This window comes from Rousettus aegyptiacus, unplaced genomic scaffold (genome assembly GCF_014176215.1).
Source record: "Rousettus aegyptiacus isolate mRouAeg1 unplaced genomic scaffold, mRouAeg1.p scaffold_m13_p_13, whole genome shotgun sequence".
In the NCBI taxonomy this organism is placed as follows: Eukaryota; Metazoa; Chordata; class Mammalia; order Chiroptera; family Pteropodidae; genus Rousettus; species Rousettus aegyptiacus.
Window position 1 is genome coordinate 21,337,783 of NW_023416288.1, and position 20,902 is coordinate 21,358,684.

General features: G+C 35.7%; 1 protein-coding gene across 6 annotated transcripts in view; it reads left to right on the forward strand.

Annotated features, from left to right (window-relative positions):
• UMAD1 (UBAP1-MVB12-associated (UMA) domain containing 1) overlaps positions 1 to 20,902 on the forward strand; it is a 198,192-nt gene that overhangs the window by 18,338 nt on the left and 158,952 nt on the right. For 4 of the 6 annotated variants that reach the window (XM_036231080.1, XM_036231078.1, XM_036231076.1 and 1 more), the window contains one exon: positions 2,489 to 2,585. In XM_036231080.1, coding sequence (XP_036086973.1) covers positions 2,504 to 2,585 — 82 coding nt within the window. In that variant the 5' untranslated portion in view covers positions 2,489 to 2,503. Of the gene's footprint in view, positions 1 to 2,473; positions 2,586 to 20,902 lie in introns of all 6 variants that reach the window. The other 2 variants (XM_036231079.1, XM_036231081.1) reach the window with 1 other exon arrangement.

Here is a 20,902-nt window from a genome sequence, read left to right on the forward strand (position 1 = left end):
ACTCTAATGGCATGTGACACAGTGAACTAAGCAAGCCACGTGGCCACACCTCCCTCAAGGAGGGTAGACAGTTACAGTCTTGATATGTCTCCATAAGACAGAACCAGTGAACAGCCCTCATGATTCTGTGGTCACCAAATACGCAGCTCTCTCTCCCTGCTGAAAACAAAATGACTCAGCCCTCCCCAAGGGCAGTAACCCAAATTGCCCTATTCAGCCATAGCCCCACATTGGAAGCTCAGTATCTCTTTATCAGGTTCAGATGTGTTTATCTCTTGGTCTGGAGACTTCATGAACTAAAAAGACCAGTAGCCTGTCCCTTTTGTCCATTTCCGTCCTTGTGGAAATGGGAAAGATAACTGACAAAACCACTCCCATTCAGAAAGTGGAGGACTGGGTGATAAATATCAGTCACAGAGTAGTATAAATTCTGAAATCCCACTGAGTGAGCAGGCGCTTTGGGGGATCCCCACCTGAGGTTGTAGAATGGTCACTAATTATGCCCAGATCCTGCTTTCTAGAAGAGGCTGCCCAGTCCATTGTTCTCCAAGCCCATTGGCTCCACTCTCTTGGAGTTCCTTCCTTTTCCAGTAACTTCCTTGGCTACCACCAAAGTGGACACTGGCAATAGGCCTTTTGAGCAGTTTTCTCTGGCAGCTTCGTGTCTGTAGGGTTGTTTCAAATATCCAATACTCATAGTCTTCTTTTAATCAAAGCTAGTAATTATTTTGGTAGTATAACTCTCGAAAATTTTATTGACTTCTTACCTAATTCTAGTCAGATTCATGTATCAATAGCCAGATCTACAATTTTGGCTAGATATAACTCTTAGATTTGCTATATTTCTCATTTTTTCACCCCTACATATGCCCCTTCCCTCTTTATTTGAGGGTGTCTTTTCTCTACCACGCTTCAGTTGGAGCCATAACCCCTTTGTTTCTTTTTCCTGAACCACTTTAAGTGAAAGAATTTACTGAGCGCCACATTAATCAGCACTGAGGTTTTAATATCAAGTGTGGTGACTATTTCCTTGATTTGATCCTTACCTGAGGTTTAGTTTTAATCAGCTTTTGTTCCTTCAGAGGCCACCTTCGTTGTTTTATTTTTAACTATTTGAGATTGAGAAGTTAGTTGCCTCTTCCAGTCATTTAGTCTTTGAACTTGAACTCTATTTTCTTACGTTCCTACTTATAAACCAACCAATTCTTTTCTGATATTTCTTTCTTGAATGGGTTTCTTTTTATCTTATTAAGTTATTTTTTTCATCTCATCGTATTTCCATCTTTTTCTTTGCGTTTTTAATTTTGTTTTTCATAGAGGCTATGTCTCTCATACTCTATCAAGGGTGCCAAACTATTCTCAGACTTTTCTTTTGGATCTATCACTGTATCCAGTAAGCTCTTTGAGGATTTCAGAGGCTGTTCCTTTCCTTTACTGGAATATTTTCTTTTTTCACATGGCTTGTGTTTTTCTTCTCCATTTCATATTCCTTTAAAAAGCAAATCTGCCAGATATGTTTTCTATGAACAAATAGGCTCCTTTCTCATCCACTTGGACCTACTGCTTAGAGCAGGTTGACCTACACAAATCTCAGTTCAATGTTCGGTTTCTAGAAGGCTTTTTCTCAGATAAAATCTTTACTCACCCTCCCTGCTTGGTTTTCTGGTTTGGGTGGAATATATGAAAACAACAATGTGGAGCACTTGCTGTCACCAGGATTTTTCCTTTCTTTGCTGTGTCTTACATTGCTTTGCTTATAGGAACTGTCCCTGGAACAAAATGTGTCCTGACAAGTTCCCTTCGGCTTCTTCCCAGCTTTCTGTTAGGAGTTGTTGCCATGCCTGAATGTACACAGGTGGGAGAAGGTATAAGAGGAGTGTGTGTGTGTGTGTGTGTGTGTGTGTGTGTGTGTGTGTGTGTGGTTTGGGGGCAGCACACAATAATCTCACCAACACAAAGATTAGCACTGATGGGAATTTAAAGTTGGCTACAGTTTTACAATGGATACTGTTCTTGAGTGTCTGAGTCAGGTAACTAACTGCAGAGGATGTTTGAGGTGCCTTCTTTTTTCAGGCGGTCTCAGTTTTATGAGGCTTATGCTAGTTATGTATGGCATGACAGGTTTTTTTTCCCCCTTTCCTCCATGGAGTGTCTGATTTATGGTTAGCGAGATCCTTCTAGGTTCTGGTGTTATCTGTTGATATTAGCTTTACATGTAGTGATTTCTTGGGTTATTTCCTGCATGTTCAGAAATTGAGAGGTTGTATGACTCATGGCACACATGATTTTAAACTGGAAGTTCATCCATCCTAATTTTTGGCTTTGTCTTCTGACACCTAGAGAGGAGGGCTCGTGTTTTGAAGTCTGGTAATAGAATTCCTAAAAAGAAGTTACTGTGAAATCTTTATATTTGGCTTTTTTACTAGAAAGAGTATGAATTTTACGATTTCATTTGAATTTGACAATTATACAGTGTTTTCTATTTCAGACTGCAGCGGCAGCAATGTTTCACTTCTTCAGAAAGCCTCCGGAATCGAAAAAGCCCTCGGTACCAGAGACAGAAGCAGATGGATTTGTCCTTTTAGGTGAGTCTTCTTAAGAAACAAAATCATAATTAGATAAATTATTTTTCTTTTAGAAACTTACTTGGAAATTATATGATTGATTTTTAAATTATTTAAATTCATTTTAGGTATATGAAATCTATAGAAATCAAGTTTATCAATCACTTAGAATATTGTCATCAAGTCATACTCTTCTTAAACATTGCTGTGGCTATGTCCTTCAAATTCAGTTTATAAAATCATCCCATTTTTTTGCTCTCTGATGTGGTAGTCAACCTTTTTAACTGTAACAAACCTTGATAATTTCAAGTTCTGTTTTATAAATAGCACCAAACCTTGCTTCTTAAATTAGCATCTAAAGTTAAATTTGGTATCCAATAAATATTTGCTGAAGGAAGTACACTTTTAAATTTAAATAATGTTCAATAGTGTCTCCTCAATGTTTAAGCCCAGTTTATTTCCTATTATAAAATTAATACTGCTATTAAGATTTCAGTGGTTTTAAAAAATATTTCTTCCAAACCAATACTATGCTTTTCATAAGAGGAATTCTGAAAAATGACATTATTTTCTTTCCCTGAGGAAGAGATTTGCAGTCTGGTGAGGAGGAGCCAGAACCCAGTGTCTCCTTATGGGGGCAAATCTGCCCTGGACCTCCTCCGCCAAATTCAGGCTCCTTCTCGAGAGGATTTACATGAACTCACAGGGTGTTTACTCCCCGCGATGTTTCTCAGGTGTTTTCTTTTCCAGATTCTGGTTTCCTACCTCTTCCTTTTCATTGGCCTCGTCAGAGTAGCGTCCTCTGGCATAGATAGGATTTAAGGGTGATCCCGAATTTTCAGCTTAGGCCCTTTCAGAGCCAAGGCTCACTCTATGTCTCTGACCCGCCCCCCTCCCCCGCCCCCCACCACCACTTTTAGAAGTATGGTAGGTGGTCTCTGCCTCTTCAGCCTTTATCCTTAGGATATAGTCTCTTGCAAAAAAGACACAGGGTTTTTACCTCTCTGGCCCTCTTTTGTTTCTTGGCCTTAATCTCTCATAGCTAAATGTTACCATAAAACATCCCATCTTTTTCACAGTCAAATTCTGGTAGGGCTTTGTGCTTTTTTGAATCTGCTCCTGTGGCCTGAGGCACGGGCAGTGGCTAAGGTGGTCGGAGTTGTCTTCCCTCTGATCAGTTCTCCTCTACTTGAGGCAAAATAGTGGGTCATAGTCTGGGAAGGGTCGCCAATTTTTCCGGGAGCCTTCTGACGGGGAAGAAGTGGGGTGCTGTGCACACTACTGCTTGTCTGCCTTTTCTTACCATGTCAGGGATTGTGTTTGGCTTCCAGGTCAGAACCGTCTCTGTCAACCCCAACTTCTGTTCCTTGAAAGCTGCCAGTGCTGCTTCCCTCTCAGCATTATTCTTTTGTTAGCAAATAGCCATTTAAAGGATTCGAGTTTAGCATATAGAAAATTAAGTAGACATAAGACAGATTAACAGGAGAAAAGCACACAGATTATTAAATGTATGTGGGAGCCCTCATACAAAAATGAAGACCAGAGGAAGTGGCAAAACCCAAGTGCTTATATACCAGGTCGAATAAAGAGTCACTGTGGAAAAGTAACTAAAATCCGTGGGAGACTAATGGAAGATAAGAGTTATTTTAACAAGGTCTGTTTGTATAGTTCTCTTGGCCTTAACTCTCCATCTCTGCTGATAAGAATGTTTCTTTCCTCCTGGCATCTTTTGTATGGGGGCTTTATCAGGTCAAGATAATCCTGTGCCAAAGCGGCATATTTCCGGATGGTATATCTGCCACCCTTCACCATTTTAAGCAAATTATATAATCTCCCAGGTGTCATTATCTAGAAAATGAACATGATAGCAGTACCAGCCCCACAGGGCTATGGAGGGGATTAAATGAGTTAGTATGTGTAAAATGCTTAGAACAACCCTGCGAGTGAATTGGTGGTATTATTCTCCACATACGGATAGGACTTAACTTGTCCAAGGTCCTCCAGCTCACACAGCAGGCCCGGGATTAGCCCAGAAATCTGACTGCAGGGCCTACCCTCTGAACTACCAAGCTATCCATGCTTTTAATGCCATAGTATCATTTTTAATTTTAAGACATTGGTGACATTTTAAGTTCTTTAAAAAAAATTTCATATGTGTTCCTTACTGTTTAAAAGAGACAGTACTGAGTTTTTTGTTTGTTTGTTTGTTTGTTTTTAATAAAAGAAGGTTGGTTGTTATATTACTGTTTATAAAATTTGGCTTTAATTTTGGTTACCCCAAACTTTTCACTATTTAATATTTTAAATATTTAAAAATGTTGCATAAAACCATAATTTGCTTAATGAAGTTGAGATTGGAAGGTGGTATATATTGTTGAGCTAGTAAACAATCCTTCAACAGTTCAAGATGTGACTGACTTTTTTACCAGAGGAAAAGGGATCTATCTGCCTGTGTGTGTCTGTCACTCATATATGTACAGGTTTTACAGCAAAGAAGGTAAGGATTTATTTTAGAGAGTTGCAAGTCCCAGAGACGCAGGCGAGCTATTGCTCAAAGGCCTAGCTCCCTGGGGTGTCTCAGGAGTACAGCTTTCATAGGGAAAAATCCTTAGTCATGGAAACTAAGGGACTTGGGGTCATTGGTACTACTGATTGGATGGGGTTGGGGTAATTGGTCATTTTGTCCCTCTGGTTCAGGGATCAGTCATGGCGCCATCCTGTCTGGTCTTGTGGCCTGGCCCCATGGCTTATAGGGCTGTTCTGCCTCAATGGGCCTGGGGCTGAAACATGCCAAAAGCCAAGATGTTATCCTTAGTTTATGTTATTGTCTTCATGATCTTAGACCTGAGGCTTTATTCTTGAAAGGGCCGGACTCTAGCTGGAACCTTGTGTCCTAAGGCTTCATGATTAAGGGAGTAGGCATACCAAGGTAGAAGGATAAGAGCTGGGCTGAAAGGGATAAGTTGGAGGGGAGCAAGTGAGTCATAATGTCATTATCTAGGCAAAACTAGCTAAATGAAAGAAAAATCTGTAAGCAAAATCTAGGTGCAGTTACAAATTGATAAAAATCAGGAGAGAGTATTAGGAATATAGTTAATTGTCTTTAAAAAGAGGATGGTAACCTCTTTTAAAAAATGACTTGTTCCACTGAGTTCTTTTTATCATATGCTTCTTTCTTTTTACCATATGGTTCTGACATATATAATATCTACTTTAATCTCAGAGCATACTGTGTAAAATATTTTGTAAAATGTCAAAAAGGTCAAATGGTAGATATGAATTGCCATTACTAACACAGCTGCATACTTGCACGCATGTACTTTGATTAGCATGTATCCACATAACTTTCTTTGTCCTCATGTGCAATAAATACATTACAGAAAAATAAATATATGATTGGTGTTGTGTGTTTATTAAGTTCTCTGTGATGCAACTAACTAAAAACTTGGAAACATGATTATGTTTATGGCAACAATTTCTTATCAATTTCTATTCTACAGAATTTTTAAATTATCATCTTATGTGGCTTTTATAATCTCTTTCTAATTAAAGATATAATCTGTTTTTTTTTCTTTTTTCCCACTTGAGAATACCTTTTATATTAGGCCAGCCTTCCTGCTTAGCACAAATAGATTTTTAGGTCACAGTTATCAGATGGCATTGCCGAGTTGCTTAACACCTCCTGACTTGAAATTCAGGGTCCAGGCAGGGCCTAAGCACTTTTGTTGATGATAGGAATATCTGGGCTGTTCATACACAATTAGGTCACTTTTGGATGGAAAACTTTTTCCTTGTTAAGGTTTCCAAAGCTTTTTAGCCTTTGTAAAATGTTGAGTGTGCTGAATAAGAATAAGGGGGAAAAGGGCCTAGCAGAAAAACATCCTTTCCCTTGTATCCAGTTCCTATTCACATAAGAAGGTAATAGCTATTCATTCATTCAGTAATGAAGTTGAAGTAATCCTCTAGGGTACTCATTTTACTCAAAAACAAATTGCAATTTTCATTTGCATCGCTGGGTGGCGATTTTTCTTAGTCTTACACTCCTGTTTAAAACCCCAGTGAGCATGGTACTATTTGTAATTACCAGGGTTTTCTTCTGTTATGACATGTTTAATTGTACTTTTAAGACATTATCTTTAAGTTGATTACAAATTTGCTACTGTAGTGTGCAATCTCATAGTTATTTTAAATTAGGAAAAAGGGTGTCTGTTGCTTAGATGTTGGCTTATAATTCCTTCCAAAACTAAGACAAAGGCATGAATTAGTTTATTATGTATGCTATCGCAAAAGGAAGAAAAAATAACAGCAACTACAGCAACAAAACCCCACAGAATATAGAATGAAAAGGAATAATGTAGATTGCTATTGTGTTCGGTAATACTGTTGACCAGATATTGAATATAACTTTGGAGCAGGCAGGATGAATTGGCAAGCAGTATTTCAGAGATTAAAGGAATTGGGTTACACAGTACAACTGAAATTCATCATGTTTTTCAGAACATGCAGGTGCTTCTTAAAGTAGGGCATAAGAACCCATAGTTTCCATTAAGCTAATTATTTTGTAAAACTCATTGAATTTAGAATCAGTTTAATAATTCACAGCAGTTTGGATGTCATCTTTTAAGTATTGCTATTGAAATATGTAATTTAGTCTCACCTTCTGTTTTCTAATTTAAATGATAAATCAGATTTTGAAAAGTAATGAGTTATTTTTAAGATTGTCTCCCTCCTACTCAATTCCTCATCCAGGGAATTATTCAAACCAGTACACACACTAAAGTTAAACTATCACATTTTTATATGGACCTTTTTAGATAATCTCTTGATCCCTATATTTTTTCCTTTATTTAAAAGTGGAAATTTAGCTGTGTACAATAAAAATTTACATTCCAGTGAATGAGGGACAGTAAGTCATGTCTAGGGCTGAAGGCTTTAATTAGAACAATGACAAAAATGAAACAGATTTTCAGCGTGCACTTCCTATTTTTACTATTTTTACTCTCTGTTTTTACAACAGAAGTATGCCAAATCTTAAAAAATAAAATAGTGTTTAAGGATTTGAAAAGCAACTTAAACCCTATTAACATCTTTTACCCATGTATTGTGGTATCCATAAATAATCCAATGACAATTAATTTACTTGGTAATCTTTGTGTTTTCATTCTTGACCTTTCAATTCTAAAGATAGTGAGCCAGGATTTTAAAACTAATTTCATTTTACAATTGCTTATTTTCCCATTAAGAAATGTGGTGTCATATGTCTAATGGATAGACTTAACAGAATTTTCATATTTGTTGGTTCTTAATTCTGGTTCCCCTGTTAACCTAGGGACACTTCAGGGGTCCAAATCTTCAGGCGAGGCTGTCCCATGTAGTATGTACCACCTGCCTTATATCCTTGAATGTGTGGAATAGGAGGGAACTTCATGGGACAGGGAGAGGCACCAACTGTACCAAGAAGCAGAACTGAGCCCTCTGTTTCATGCAGTTAATTGTGAGAAAGTCATTCATTCTTACTGGGGCTCAGTGGACTCAGCAGACTCAAATGTAAATTAGGGCTCTGTCTTCCTAACTCCAGGACTAACCCTCCTGTACAGTAGGGGCCACTTCGACTATCTACTGGTGCTGGGGCCTCATCCCTAAATGCTGATTAGATGGGCCTGGGGTTTGTCCTAGACATTGTTTTTGTTTTTGTTAATTTCTTCAGAGTTCTAGTGTGCATGTAGGGCTAAGAACCACTGTAGTTCACTCTCTATAATTTTCTAATTGTACACTGTCCAATAATGTGTTAAGGCACTTTGAAAAAGACCTCATAAAAATAATTTAGTTTCTCTTCTCACGTAGTTGAGCCATAAACAAACAAAAAGCAAATAAAATGACAGAATTCCTATGTTAAACACACTTCGTCTCAAACATTAAATGGGCAAAGAGCAGAAAGTTTCAAAATTCTAAGAAATAAAATCCATTTCTAGGAGTAATATATTTGGAACCTTCAGCGTAAGAGTATGTGTGTTTAAATCAGTGAGCAATGGGAAGCATTTGATTAAATTAATTATACAAATGCGAATTCCAAGTGGCCTATGACTCTTTGTCTTAGCCTTAGTATGTCTAGATTGACTTTAGGTAAAATTATTTGACAGATTAGCACCCATAAACTTTTCAGAGAAACTCTGACATACTTTTCCTTTGAACCGAAACCTTCAGGCAGTCATATTTTTAGTATAGCTATTTGGAGGTAATTGACTGGTTTACTATGTTACTATTTCTTTCAGGAGGGGAAAAAAATTAAGTCTGCACACCATATTACATAAATGGAGTTTCCTCTAGTATTTCCTTCGAGGCTTTTGTAATGTTATATCTTCCACATCTGAGACTATTTAAGTGAAAAATTTTGATGAGTAGCTTTTATATTTTAGCTTAAAGCTTATTTTTACTGCTTTCTGTTGAGAAAATAATGAAGACGAGAATCTAAAATGTACACGGGATGAGCATTGTACTTTGCACTGGTAATTCAGATATGGTTTGAAGAACTAAAATTTGTTTTTCTGTTAACGTTGATAATACTACAATATTTTTTTTATTTTTAAGTGGTTTTGTTATTCAGCTTCGTTTCCCCCCCCCTTTCAAGTGCAATCAAAGTGCATTATGAAGGCAAGAATTCTTAATGGATTTACTTATTAATCTATAAATAAAAAAATTACAAATGTGTATATCATATTTTTAATGATAAGTATTAAGTATGCTATACCAAAGCCTTACATTATAGTATTAGTGCCTTAAAGGATTCATTGTTCTGAACATTTTCAGTATTCTGAGTCAAATAGCTCAGCTCTAAACTTATAGAATGACTTATTTTTATTTCTTGCATTTATTATTTCCTGATGCACATGCTGAAAATATGCTTGGCAGCACCAAAGGGAAACTGTAGCCCTTAAAATAGTTCATTGATGGATTGCTTGAAAGAGCTGATAACTATGATAACCAGCCATTGTCCTTGTTGCTATCACTATGTTAAGGGTTCCTAACCAAGATGAATTTGGGGGACTGAGTAGAGTAGTCTATAAGTCTCCTGAAACATAGGCAAAATTTGGTATTTACATTTTTGGGAGGGAGAATGGTCTCTGTGTTCAATCAGATTCTCAAAGGTCTATGACCCATAAAAAGGTTAAAGAACCACTTTTCTAGATGTTGCTATGTACACTCATGTTTACCGGTTCAGCTGTGGTATCTTAAGTTATTTTTATTTTAATGTCAGGTGGGTTATATCTCATTGGCCACTTTTACTAGTTTGGCTTCAGAAAATAGAATGACTTTTGTGCAGCTAAATAAAAATTAGAGAATAATTACTATTATGTAAGATACACAGCAGACGAGATGTCCGTTAGGAGGTTATAGTCTAAGTGGCAAGACGTGCAAAGATAAAAAATAATATTAAAAAACATTTAAAATAATGTCAAACCTTTAAAATGTCTGTAGAATGACTTGCGTCATGGTGGTCCCATACACTTCGTTAGTTTGCTGTTTCTGTCTTATCGTGTCACCCTGGTATGAGTATGCTTACTCACTTTTCCAGTGATGCATTCAGGGCACGATGCTGCGCTGAATTTTTTTATTAAAAACTAGGCAAATGATAATGAGATGTACAGATCCCAAACTGTAATATTTTACTTGTTATATTAAATACGTAATTAGGAATTAGTAATGACAGTTTGCTTTTGGTTTGCCTTGGCGTGGATCTTTCACTGTTCTAACCAGGATGCTTTCTGCTCCCAGCCCAGCAGCCCAACAGTTCCTTGGGCAGATTGCCTGGCCTGTTTTACTGTGTCTATATCCTGTTCAGCTTACAGATCTCAGATGAAATTCTGTATGTAGGTCTCTGTAGTTTCTAGATCTCTCTCTGTAATCTCATAGTGTACACTTTCTCCTATCATTTATTTGCTTCTTAATATGGTATTTTGTAGCAACTCCTATATTATTGTTTAGTAATATTATCTAAACTTTTATTTTTGTGTATCTTGTCACTTAGATTGTAACCTCCTAACAGCCGCCTCGCCTGCTGTGTATTTTACATAATAGTTGGCACAATAAAGTAGATGCTCATTCCACATATTATTAACAAGTTTGGGAGTGTGTTGTAAATCATTTATGTTTGGTTAGAAAATGTGGTAATATCTTCTATTAAAGCATTTTTCCAGTCAAAATACATCTTTGTTTAACTTATGCCACCTATCAACTGGACTTAAATTATACTAACTTTAGTTATTCATGCAAACTGAAATAAGTGTTCAGAGCAGGTTTGCCTACCTGAATTCATTCCCCTTTCTCCCACACTTCAAAGCATTCACGCTCCTCTGCATGACTCTGTGTTTCAGGGGAGACTTGCTTTTTCCCAGCCCTGGGAGGTCAGTTATGATTTGTCTAAGCCAACCAGGGTGGCCCACCCCACATTTTCAGCAATTAGTTTCAGAATGGGTACCTGTGACAGTTCTGACTAATTGGACTTGAAGGAAGGTCAGAGGGGCTCATAGGCAGATACTGAACAGATAGCTTCCTCTTTTCTCAGCAGCTCTTCTATCTGGATGAAATGCTTGATGAGGTTGCATCCCTTACTGCCATCTTCGATGGGGAGAGGTAGCCCAAAATAGAGGTTACATGTTGAAGATGGCACAATGAAATGAGGAAGCAACCTCGTCTATGACGACATTGTTGGACTAATATATTTACTAGCCCGGGAACTGTCAACTTCTGGACTTCTTATTCGATAATAAGTTCCCTGGTTAAAGTTTAAAGCTACTTTTAGGTAGGCTTCTGTTACAGCTGAAATGTCTAGACTGATGTTTGACAGGTGTCCTTGTAATGCTACATCTTTCTGGATAATCTTTTCTTGGTAAAGCCCCTTTTCGTTTTTAATGTCCAGACTTCATGGAATCAATCAATCAATCTCTCTCTCTCTCTCTCTCTCTCTCTCTCTCTATCTTAATAAAGTTCTTCAGTTGATGTTTATATAGAAAAAGTTTATATTTATGAACTCTAACACTCAATTTTTAACAAAATGGTACGTGGAAATAGTCCTGAGTTACATTTCAAATGAAATGAATAGATTATCAGAATCACATGGAAACATTTTGAAATGTATACCTAGTGACAGTGAAAAGAATGTACATCTCGAATATTGCTGGCACCAAGGGAGGCCATGTTGCTGCTACAAAGTAGCTGGTGGTCAACAACCATATTAATTGTTGGGTGATCAGGAAATATGCTTAACATACTAACATAATAGTTTGCTACTTATACATAGGCATTTTACTGTGTTTTAGTTATGTTTGGTGGGTTTATATTGATGTATGAGCCATTGTAATTTTTTCCATCTAAAGTAATGGGAAATAGAGTCTTTTGATGCATTTTCCTACATGTCCAGTTTTCAGGAATGGATTATTGGCATTAAGTAAGAAATTCCTGTACTAATCTGAACCAGCTATTAAGTCAGCAATTCTGCTGGTGCTAATATAGTCTTAAACCTAATATAGTCTTAAGATAATATAGTCTTAAAGCAGCTCACCAATTTGACTCACATATCTTTATGCGTTACATATTTAGAAAGGTACTATTTTCAAGAATGCTGAAGGCAATAAATGAAATCATAATCCTTTTTTTAAAAATGGGGATTTAGGAAATTAAAATGTGTGTTTACCTTTATCATCCCAAATTTACAGTTCTAAAGTCCCTTTTTAAAGTTTAAAACCAGTTGTATATTGTTTTTACTGGAATTGCATGTTAATCATGTTCAATATGTCAGATTTTAAAGAAGAATTTTTCATGGCAATGATAAAGATTACATTAATATTACTGTTAAATGTTTATACTTTTATTATAAATTGAGCTATGATTCATAACATTCTGCCATTATAGGGTGGGAGTGATGTAGCATGTAATTTTTAGGGCTGGAAGGACATCATAGGGATAATTCTAAACAGCCTCATATATAAATATTTCTGATTGAGAGTTGTATATTAAAAAATATAAATTCTTTTGTTTGCTAAGGAGCGAGAGGAAGGTACATATACTGTAGAAGCCACCTTATATAAAATACCAAATTACAGTATGAACCAATTATAGTAAAAGCATTCTTTTCACAGTGAGATATAAATGCCTTTCTAGCCTGTGGGCATCTTGTTATTGCTAAAGTTGGGTTAAATTTACCACCACAAAAATTCAATTATGATTTCGGTCTATTATGAAAATATGCTAATGCATCCAAATATATTTTGATATTCTCAGTTCAGATATGCTTAAATGTTTCCATTCCCTGAAGGAGTACAATTTCTTTCAGCTCTTTTTAGGCCTCCAAGATTATAGGTGCTTGAAGCAGGTAGAGCTCAGCACGGTACAAACCTGTATTTTGCAAGTTGTATTCCATGTGCACCTTCCTCGAACTGGGCAGAGGTGTTTTCCTGCCAAAATTGAATGCTAGTGGCCTTTTCACAGTTTTAGAAAAAATATGCTGATGGACTTTCAGGTTTTTCTTTCTGAAATTTTCTTTAAATTCTAGAGATAGCCAATATTAATTGTACAAGCAGTTATTAGGCAGATAACATGAATGAAGAAGGAGCAAATGGTTATTAAAGGAATAGCTTGCCAGAAAGACAGTCAAATTGACTAGTATGGCTGTTTTGTTCTTTGAACATTTGCAGTCACAGTCATGGTTTTATAGTCTATTTTATAACCTATAAAATAAAATAAATTGAACATTAACAGCAATTTAAACTTAGAATGACTAAACATAAAACTTTGTCTAAAATTATAGTTTGATAGAATTTAAAATATCAGCATAATGTTCTACAAAGAGTATTTTGACTTCGGCACTTTATGACATTCACTGTGAGAAGAGGGTACATTTTGAAGAAGATAGAAACTCTGCTTATTTTTTTCTCATTTTATGCACATCAGGTTACTTAACTGGGGCACAGAGTTCTCATCTGGTGAATGAGAGACTAAATTAGATTTTTATTTCTAAAGTTTTGGTTTGTTTTTATAGCTTAACATTTTAGTAATATTATTTTTGTTCTATGTTTTTAAAGAGATGGATGGATGCCTCAATTTATTCTAATCTCTGTTGGAATAAATTGATGGTACTAAAGTGTTTTGTGTTACATTGAGTTTTTTTTTCAAGAGGGCAAGAAATCTGTCCACCAGCTGCCAAACAAAAGTCACTTTGAAGGATTTTTAGTTAAAATTTTATCTGGCTAGTAGCCCCAATTCAGCCCTGACTAATCTTTTATTAAAATACTCATGAAAACAGAGGGAAAATTTTATAACCATACTGAAATTTCAGGGTGATATCTTACTGCCAGAATCTAGAGAACAGTAGACTGAGAAAAAAACCAGCTCATCTTTTGCACATGGTACAGTATGTTGAGAGTTACATCTTAAAAACAGAAGTCGACAGTTACCCCTCTCTACCCTGGGTTCTGTTCTGTGAAGGAAGCAGTGTACTGCGTTCTCTGCACTTCCTCATACACATCACCATTTTCATTCATTCTAGTCAGCAAGAAGGGGAGGAACTGGTGGTGATGGAGGGCAACTGGGGCAGTATAGTTTCTACTGGTAAAACAATATAGGCAGTAATAGAGAGAAAATTCTTGCTGGTACTGATGATTTTGGAAATTTTTATTTCCTTTTTAATGTGTACTTGAGGACCAGGTGGTAACAATGAGAGGAAAAAGACATACCCAGAGAGAAGAGTTACACTGGGTTACACTGGAAGAAAACGTACAAATGGGTGGAGTGCTGTGCATACCAGCCTGCCTCTGGGTAGCGGGGATTTTTTTTTTTTTTTAATTGAAGTATAATTAGCATACAATATCCTGTTGATTTCAGGTAAACATCATAATGATTCAATATTTATATATGTTATGAAATGATCACCACAATAAGTCTAATTACCATCTGTCACCATACAAAGTTATTACATTATTGACTATATTCCTTATACTGTACATTACATCCCCATGACTTATAATAGAAGTTTGTACCTCAGCTGGTGGGAGTTTATATTTATGCAATCTTCTTAGAAGAAAATTGGCAATATGTATCAGAAACTTTGAAGAAGTAGATCTCCTTTGCCTTAGATCTATTCCACTTTTAGTAATTTATCATTAAAACATAAACACAATTTCTAAGATGGTATATTTAGCATGAACCTTTTTGCTATATGTTTTATGTGCCTAAAAGTTTCTGGAAGGAAAAACACTTCTTTACCTATAGCCCTTACAATTACAGGTGACTTAATGTTTTTTCTTCCTTTGACTACTTAAATGTACCTAATTTGATTAGTTATATTTACTGTAATGAACATGTAGTACATGTATAACTCCAAAGTCAAAGGGAGTCCTGAGGAGATATGTCCCTGAATCCTTGATTCTCTCATGAGAACTGTAGTTCTTCCAAAAGCGGAAGTGCATTTTACTCTTAATACTGAATTTGCATTGTGCTTCCTGTTTTCAGTATATAGTTCAGTTCACCAAACATTTATTGAGTAAATATAAATACTGTTAGTTTCTTTTACATATGTAAATTAACATTATACATATTATTTTGATAGATTCAAGGCCAGAGTATAATATAGGAAAATCTCATCTTAAACTTTTTATTCATTTTGCAGTTAACTTAATAATCCATAGCATTCTCAGAAGAAGAAATATCTTGGGGGAAAAAAGTTAACCAACTCTTCTTTAAGTTTCTCTGTCATGTTTTCCTGGATATTGACGATCCTTTTATTCCCTAAATACCTTCATGAAACCAAAACTTCCAGTGTATCAAGAGGCATCCTGTAAATATTAAGTTCAATTTTAAGGGGAAGTTTCATGTATTTTAAAATTTATTTATGTAAACTATCATTTTTAATGGATTGCACAAACATGTACCCTGTTTATTATAGTCTGCTTCTTAGCAGTTTTAGTAATATGAATGTGAATTTTATATTCCTCTTAAATTATTTTTCATGGTATTTCCTTGGAATTTTAAGTTTAAATTTTAAACTCTAATCATACTGACTATATATAATAATTTTTCTCTACAGTGGGTTTTTATATTGATTGTTTAGTTAATAAAGTTAAATTCAAGTTATTTTTAAATGGCAATTATTAAAAGAAGGTTTTTTTTGTTTTGTTTTGAGTAATGAGATCTCTCTCTTTCTTTTTTTTCCCCCATTATCATCAGTTAATCCGGACTGTTTGTTGGCTGAAGGCACTTGAGTTTTTATTTAAATTTAGTCATTATATACTTGTAGCAAATATACTAGATATTAAAAACAAAAACAAAAAGACCCAAACCTTTATTTTTCTCTGTACCTGTAGAGGAGCACTATTAAGTCGTTGGAAGTTTATCTCTTGTCATATTTAAACATTTGGAGAAAGAAATTACGCTATTTTCCAAGTAGAGAAAAGCACCGTTGTTCCTCACCAGGTAAGCATACAGTGTTTTGTTTACTTGCCAATCAACATTTTCCCCACCAGTTTATCTCAGACAGAATTTTCAAGCCAACGTTCAGATTCGATTTATAATAATGTTTAAGTTCTATTAGATAAGAAAGGATGTGAAGAGCGAGAACTCTGCTAACTTTGTCCCTCCATCTTTTTCTAGACCTAATAAGATGATTTGTATTCTGATTCTTTAATTTCTTGTTACCTGCTTCTCAGCCGTGCTCTTTCCTTGTTACATTGAGGCATAGAACTTCCTAAATGTTTAGTCTCAGAGCAAGAACACTCAGGCTTTTCATGTTCTTTGGCATTAGTGTCTGTAACACATTGAATTTCTGGCAGTGGAACTTCAACTGACAGACTCTGACCCCTTACACTATGCCCCTGAATAAAGAAACCTTGCTTCTGAGCATGTGCACCTCAGCAAGGACCTTCAGTTCTCATTCTGGGTAGGCCCAGCACCTTGTATGTCTAGGTATGTTGGGAATTACATCAGTTGGCTATCACTTTAGGTTCTTTATTTTTCCACATCTATGTTCTCACATGGTCATAAATGTTGATTGTGAATTAAGCAGCATTATTCACATTATATTTTATGCACTTGTAGTTGGATTTAATAAGGCAAGGGTGTGAAAGGGATGGATTGTCTCCCTTTATGTGTATGAGGCTCTGTGTCCTTATACAACTGTTACGAGTATGATTTGTTTTCTGCTTGTGCTTACATGAGACCCACTCTTTTAGAGCAACACTGATAGGAATAATGATGTAAGTTAAAACAAACAAACAAAAAACAAATGGGGTCTGATTGATGAGTATCATGATAAAGATAATTTGGAAAACTACATTAGATGTGTCTTAGTTAAAAATGTTATTTTCTAGAAAAAATACTTTTAGAAGACCTGAGTTTAGCCACTGAAATAGGCCACGATTCTACTTGAGACTAGAAAAAGTTGTGGTATGAATTTGGTAAGTAAAATTGTGGAAATTCACATCCCATTTGATCATAGGGAAGCGTATTTTTCCCCAGCTATTAACTTATGTCAGCTGCCTAAAATTTATTGATCTCAAGGCTCTTCCTCATTTGTTGCCAGTAACTCTCCCTCATACAGAACAAATGACTCACAAGCTCAAGCTAAATAAAACACTCTGTAAAGGTTTTCTGCCTCTCGAACTACTGAAAGTGGGCATTGAGTAGTGGGCACTGATCCTTGCCAACTGGTTTACCCTTAATGATTCCATGTCAGACCAGACTCAAATGTAGACGCTCCCATTTCTTTTTTTTTTTAAGACTGCCCTTTTCAGACATTCCATCTGAAATCTGTTAAGAATAACATAAGACTGGTCACAGATTTATTGATTTTTCCTGGGCATTTGACTATGTGAAATGGAACCAGCTATGACCTAAGCTTGGCGAGCTCAGTAAACACCCTCTCCTTGCTCCAGGTTCTATAGAACTTCAGTCTCGGTATGTGTTCTGAGCAGAGTCAGTAGGAATGGTCTGGTGGCAAATCAGATCATTCTCTGTGAGAGTAAATCAAATTATTTTGCTCTTCTTTTGAAAATTCTTATTAAAATCTTGATGAGCAGATGCATTTTCTCAATGAACTATGTACCTGACCCTTTGCTGAACTGAAGGGAGAGAATTAACATCTTCTACAACAATGGCAATTGCATAGTTTTTCTGGACAGATTCCTCACTGTCCAGTACTTCTAATTTTTCTCGTGAAGAACTACCTAATATTTATCACTTTAACATCATAATCATCAAGTTTACCAGACAAGTTGCAACATTTAATTTGCTTAACTCTAAAGGACCTATGAAACAGATAATTTATCCATTTCATTTTTTTAAAATTAAATTTATTAGGTAACATTGCTAAATAACATCATATAAATTTCAGGTGTACAGCTTTCTAATACAACATCTGTATACTCCATGTGTGCTCACCACTCGGAATGTCGTCTTCTTCCATCACCATATATTTGACTCCCTTTAAGTGGTCCCTAAAGCTAGCTGCTTAAAACATATGGGTACCTTTTAGAGACTTTAAAAAATGGCTAACATATAATACAATTTGAAAAGGAGCATGAATATGCACCCCCTAACAGCCTTTGGGTTGGCACTTCTAGAATTTTTTTTCCCCTGGAGCTGGTGCTATCTTAAACTCTGTTGATTTTTTCACTCAATGCATTATATAGCCGTGATTATTTTAACATACAATGCTTTAAATTACGTAGCCTCATACAGTAAATTAGATGCTAGGAGATTTGCTGTGTTTGCCCTTTGTCATCATGTATCTCCTCACGTGATGCATGTACTCTCGGGGGTACTCATCTTCCAATTTTGAGTAGATAAATCAAAATTCTTCAGTTGCTTAAAAGACTCTGTTTTATGAGACCAGAAGTGTTCTGGAGGACAATTTTGGTATTCCCTCAGCCCACTTCATAGGGGATGTTAAATGGCCTTTTCTTTGAAGAAGTTACTTGGAGTGTACTCCTTATCAGACTGACCCTCTGCTCATTTGACTGTTCCACTTTTAATTAGAAATAGAGAATATCTGCACTTCATGTTCTAGACAGAAAATGTGTTACCTGGATCTTTTTGTGGTCAAGGTCTTATCAAAATCTCAATAACAAGCAATATTAATAGCAGACTGCCTGAAAGGTAAATAATTCATCTATTTCTTAAAATATGGCTTATCCTTTTTTGGACATGGACTGTATAATGATCTGATAAAAAATGCCCGTGTACACATGGTCCAAATATTTCACCTGTAAGTTCAGGAGACTCATAGAATCCTTATAAACCATTCATGGATTTCCAGTAAGTTAATAACTTATTCAGTAAATATTTATTGAGTGCCTACTCAAATACTTACTGAGTTCCCATGGGTTATGCACCATGCTGGTAAGCACTAAGAATAAACATATCTGTTTCTGAAGGGTTTTTATTTACTATGAATTGCTATAAGCTTCATTGAGTGAGTGAGTGTGTGTGTATGTTGTGTGTGTGTGTGTATGTGTGTGTGTGTGTGTGTGAAATTAATGAAGTGAGATCTTGATAGGTCAAATTTCTTGGAGAAGATTGCAAAATACAACATTTCTCAATTTTTAAGCAACCATAGAGCCTTTTCTTTAGTGTTTTTTATATTATGTGAATGCATTTCCCCCTTCATCTCTGCTATCAGTTTCGACCATGTTTTTAGAACTTTTGCCTTTTCCTTAGAGATAATTTCTTGAACCAGACCCACCCAACTTAACGAAAAGTGTTTGTGATCGAATCATTGCTGACTTGATTCTGTCTAAATATTTTTCCTATATTGTGGTAAATCATATACTTGGAGATCCTGTTTGGGTGGTTCAGTCCAAGTTTTTGACTATCAGGTAACCATGTTTTACTATGGGTGGTGCAGCTTTAACTTCTCAAGTTCTGTTTTTAGTGACCTCTTTCACCTTTCCTTCTCTAGCTTATTAACTGCTCTCTTGCTTAGTGATTTTTTTAATGGTAGGGTGAATGAGAATCTTGTCTTAAAATGAACTAATCTCAAAGTAATTTGTAGCCGAAGAGTAGACCCTGATGAGTCCTGTGGGTATTGGTTCCCCCAACTCTAGGGGCACTGACTTCACCAATTATGGGAACACGAGATCTTTCTTAGAATGGTTTTGTGGTTTTCCTTCTTCAGTAATTTTTTTAAGATAATAGAATGAGTTTTTAGGTCTCTTAGATTCTTTTCCCCACAGACGACTTAAAAGTTAAATATGTTTATGCTTTCCCCATTCATAAACTTGAGCCTCATGTTAAATTTTTAGTTTCCTTACTTCCTTAGGTTTTTATAAGAATTTGTGCATTAGAAGTACAGATGTTTTATTTTACTTACATTAAAATAGAAAATCATTAAATTGTTTAAAAATAGTGGCACCAGACTGAACTAAACAGGAGCACTGGAAAGTTTCACTTTAGAAACTCTGTTAGAGAGGATCCCTAGGGTGGTCCGTGATGTGAGGTTTCAGTCCATAAGGTCACCTTGGAAACAGATTTAGTTCTAAGTTTAGGACCAGAAAGACTACTTCCTTCCTACAGGCTTTTCACATTTAGCCCCAAAGCTATATTCAGTGAGTCCAGATATATTTTTTAATTCCATAACTGCTGGGGAACCACAGCTTGTGAGGCTCTGTAATCTTAGTGGTCATATAATGCCTTACAAATATTAGGTGGTCAGTAAATATTTGTCGAGTGAGAGAAAGTAGATGACCTCTAGACTGAGCTCTGGTTATAAATAATACTATTTACATAAGTGGAAATAAGTCTTTTGTTTATTTGTAGTCAGATCATACTCAAAAAACGATATTCAAAGATGTTCTGAAGTAAAGAGAGTAAAAAGTAATAAAGTATTTTCTTCTCATGAAGCATGGTAATATTTTACTCAATTATAACCCATTTAAATATTTAGAGATACTCTTTTAAGTAACAATTTTTTGGGAGGTGTAGAACCCCAAACCCAAAACTTTAATGGTAAGAAAAAAAATCATTTAAGTATAATTCACATTTGGATCTCTACAGAGATTTGGTTAATATATCAGTTATATATCAGCTATTTAATAAGCATGGTCTGTATCTTCAGTGAGAAAAATGTGTGAGGTAGAATGGAACCTATTGTATCCTTTCAATATACTTTTAATATATACTTTTAAAGGAATGAACCATGTAGTTACCTCGCAACTGTGGGAGTTAGGGCCCTGAAAACTTGTAAAAATGAAATTATGACTGATAACTTAAAACCGTAAGAGGAAACTAAGGTTGAGGGCCTGAGTTGGAAGTGTATGACGATTTTTTGCATTTGTTAAAGGAAAACAGTAAAG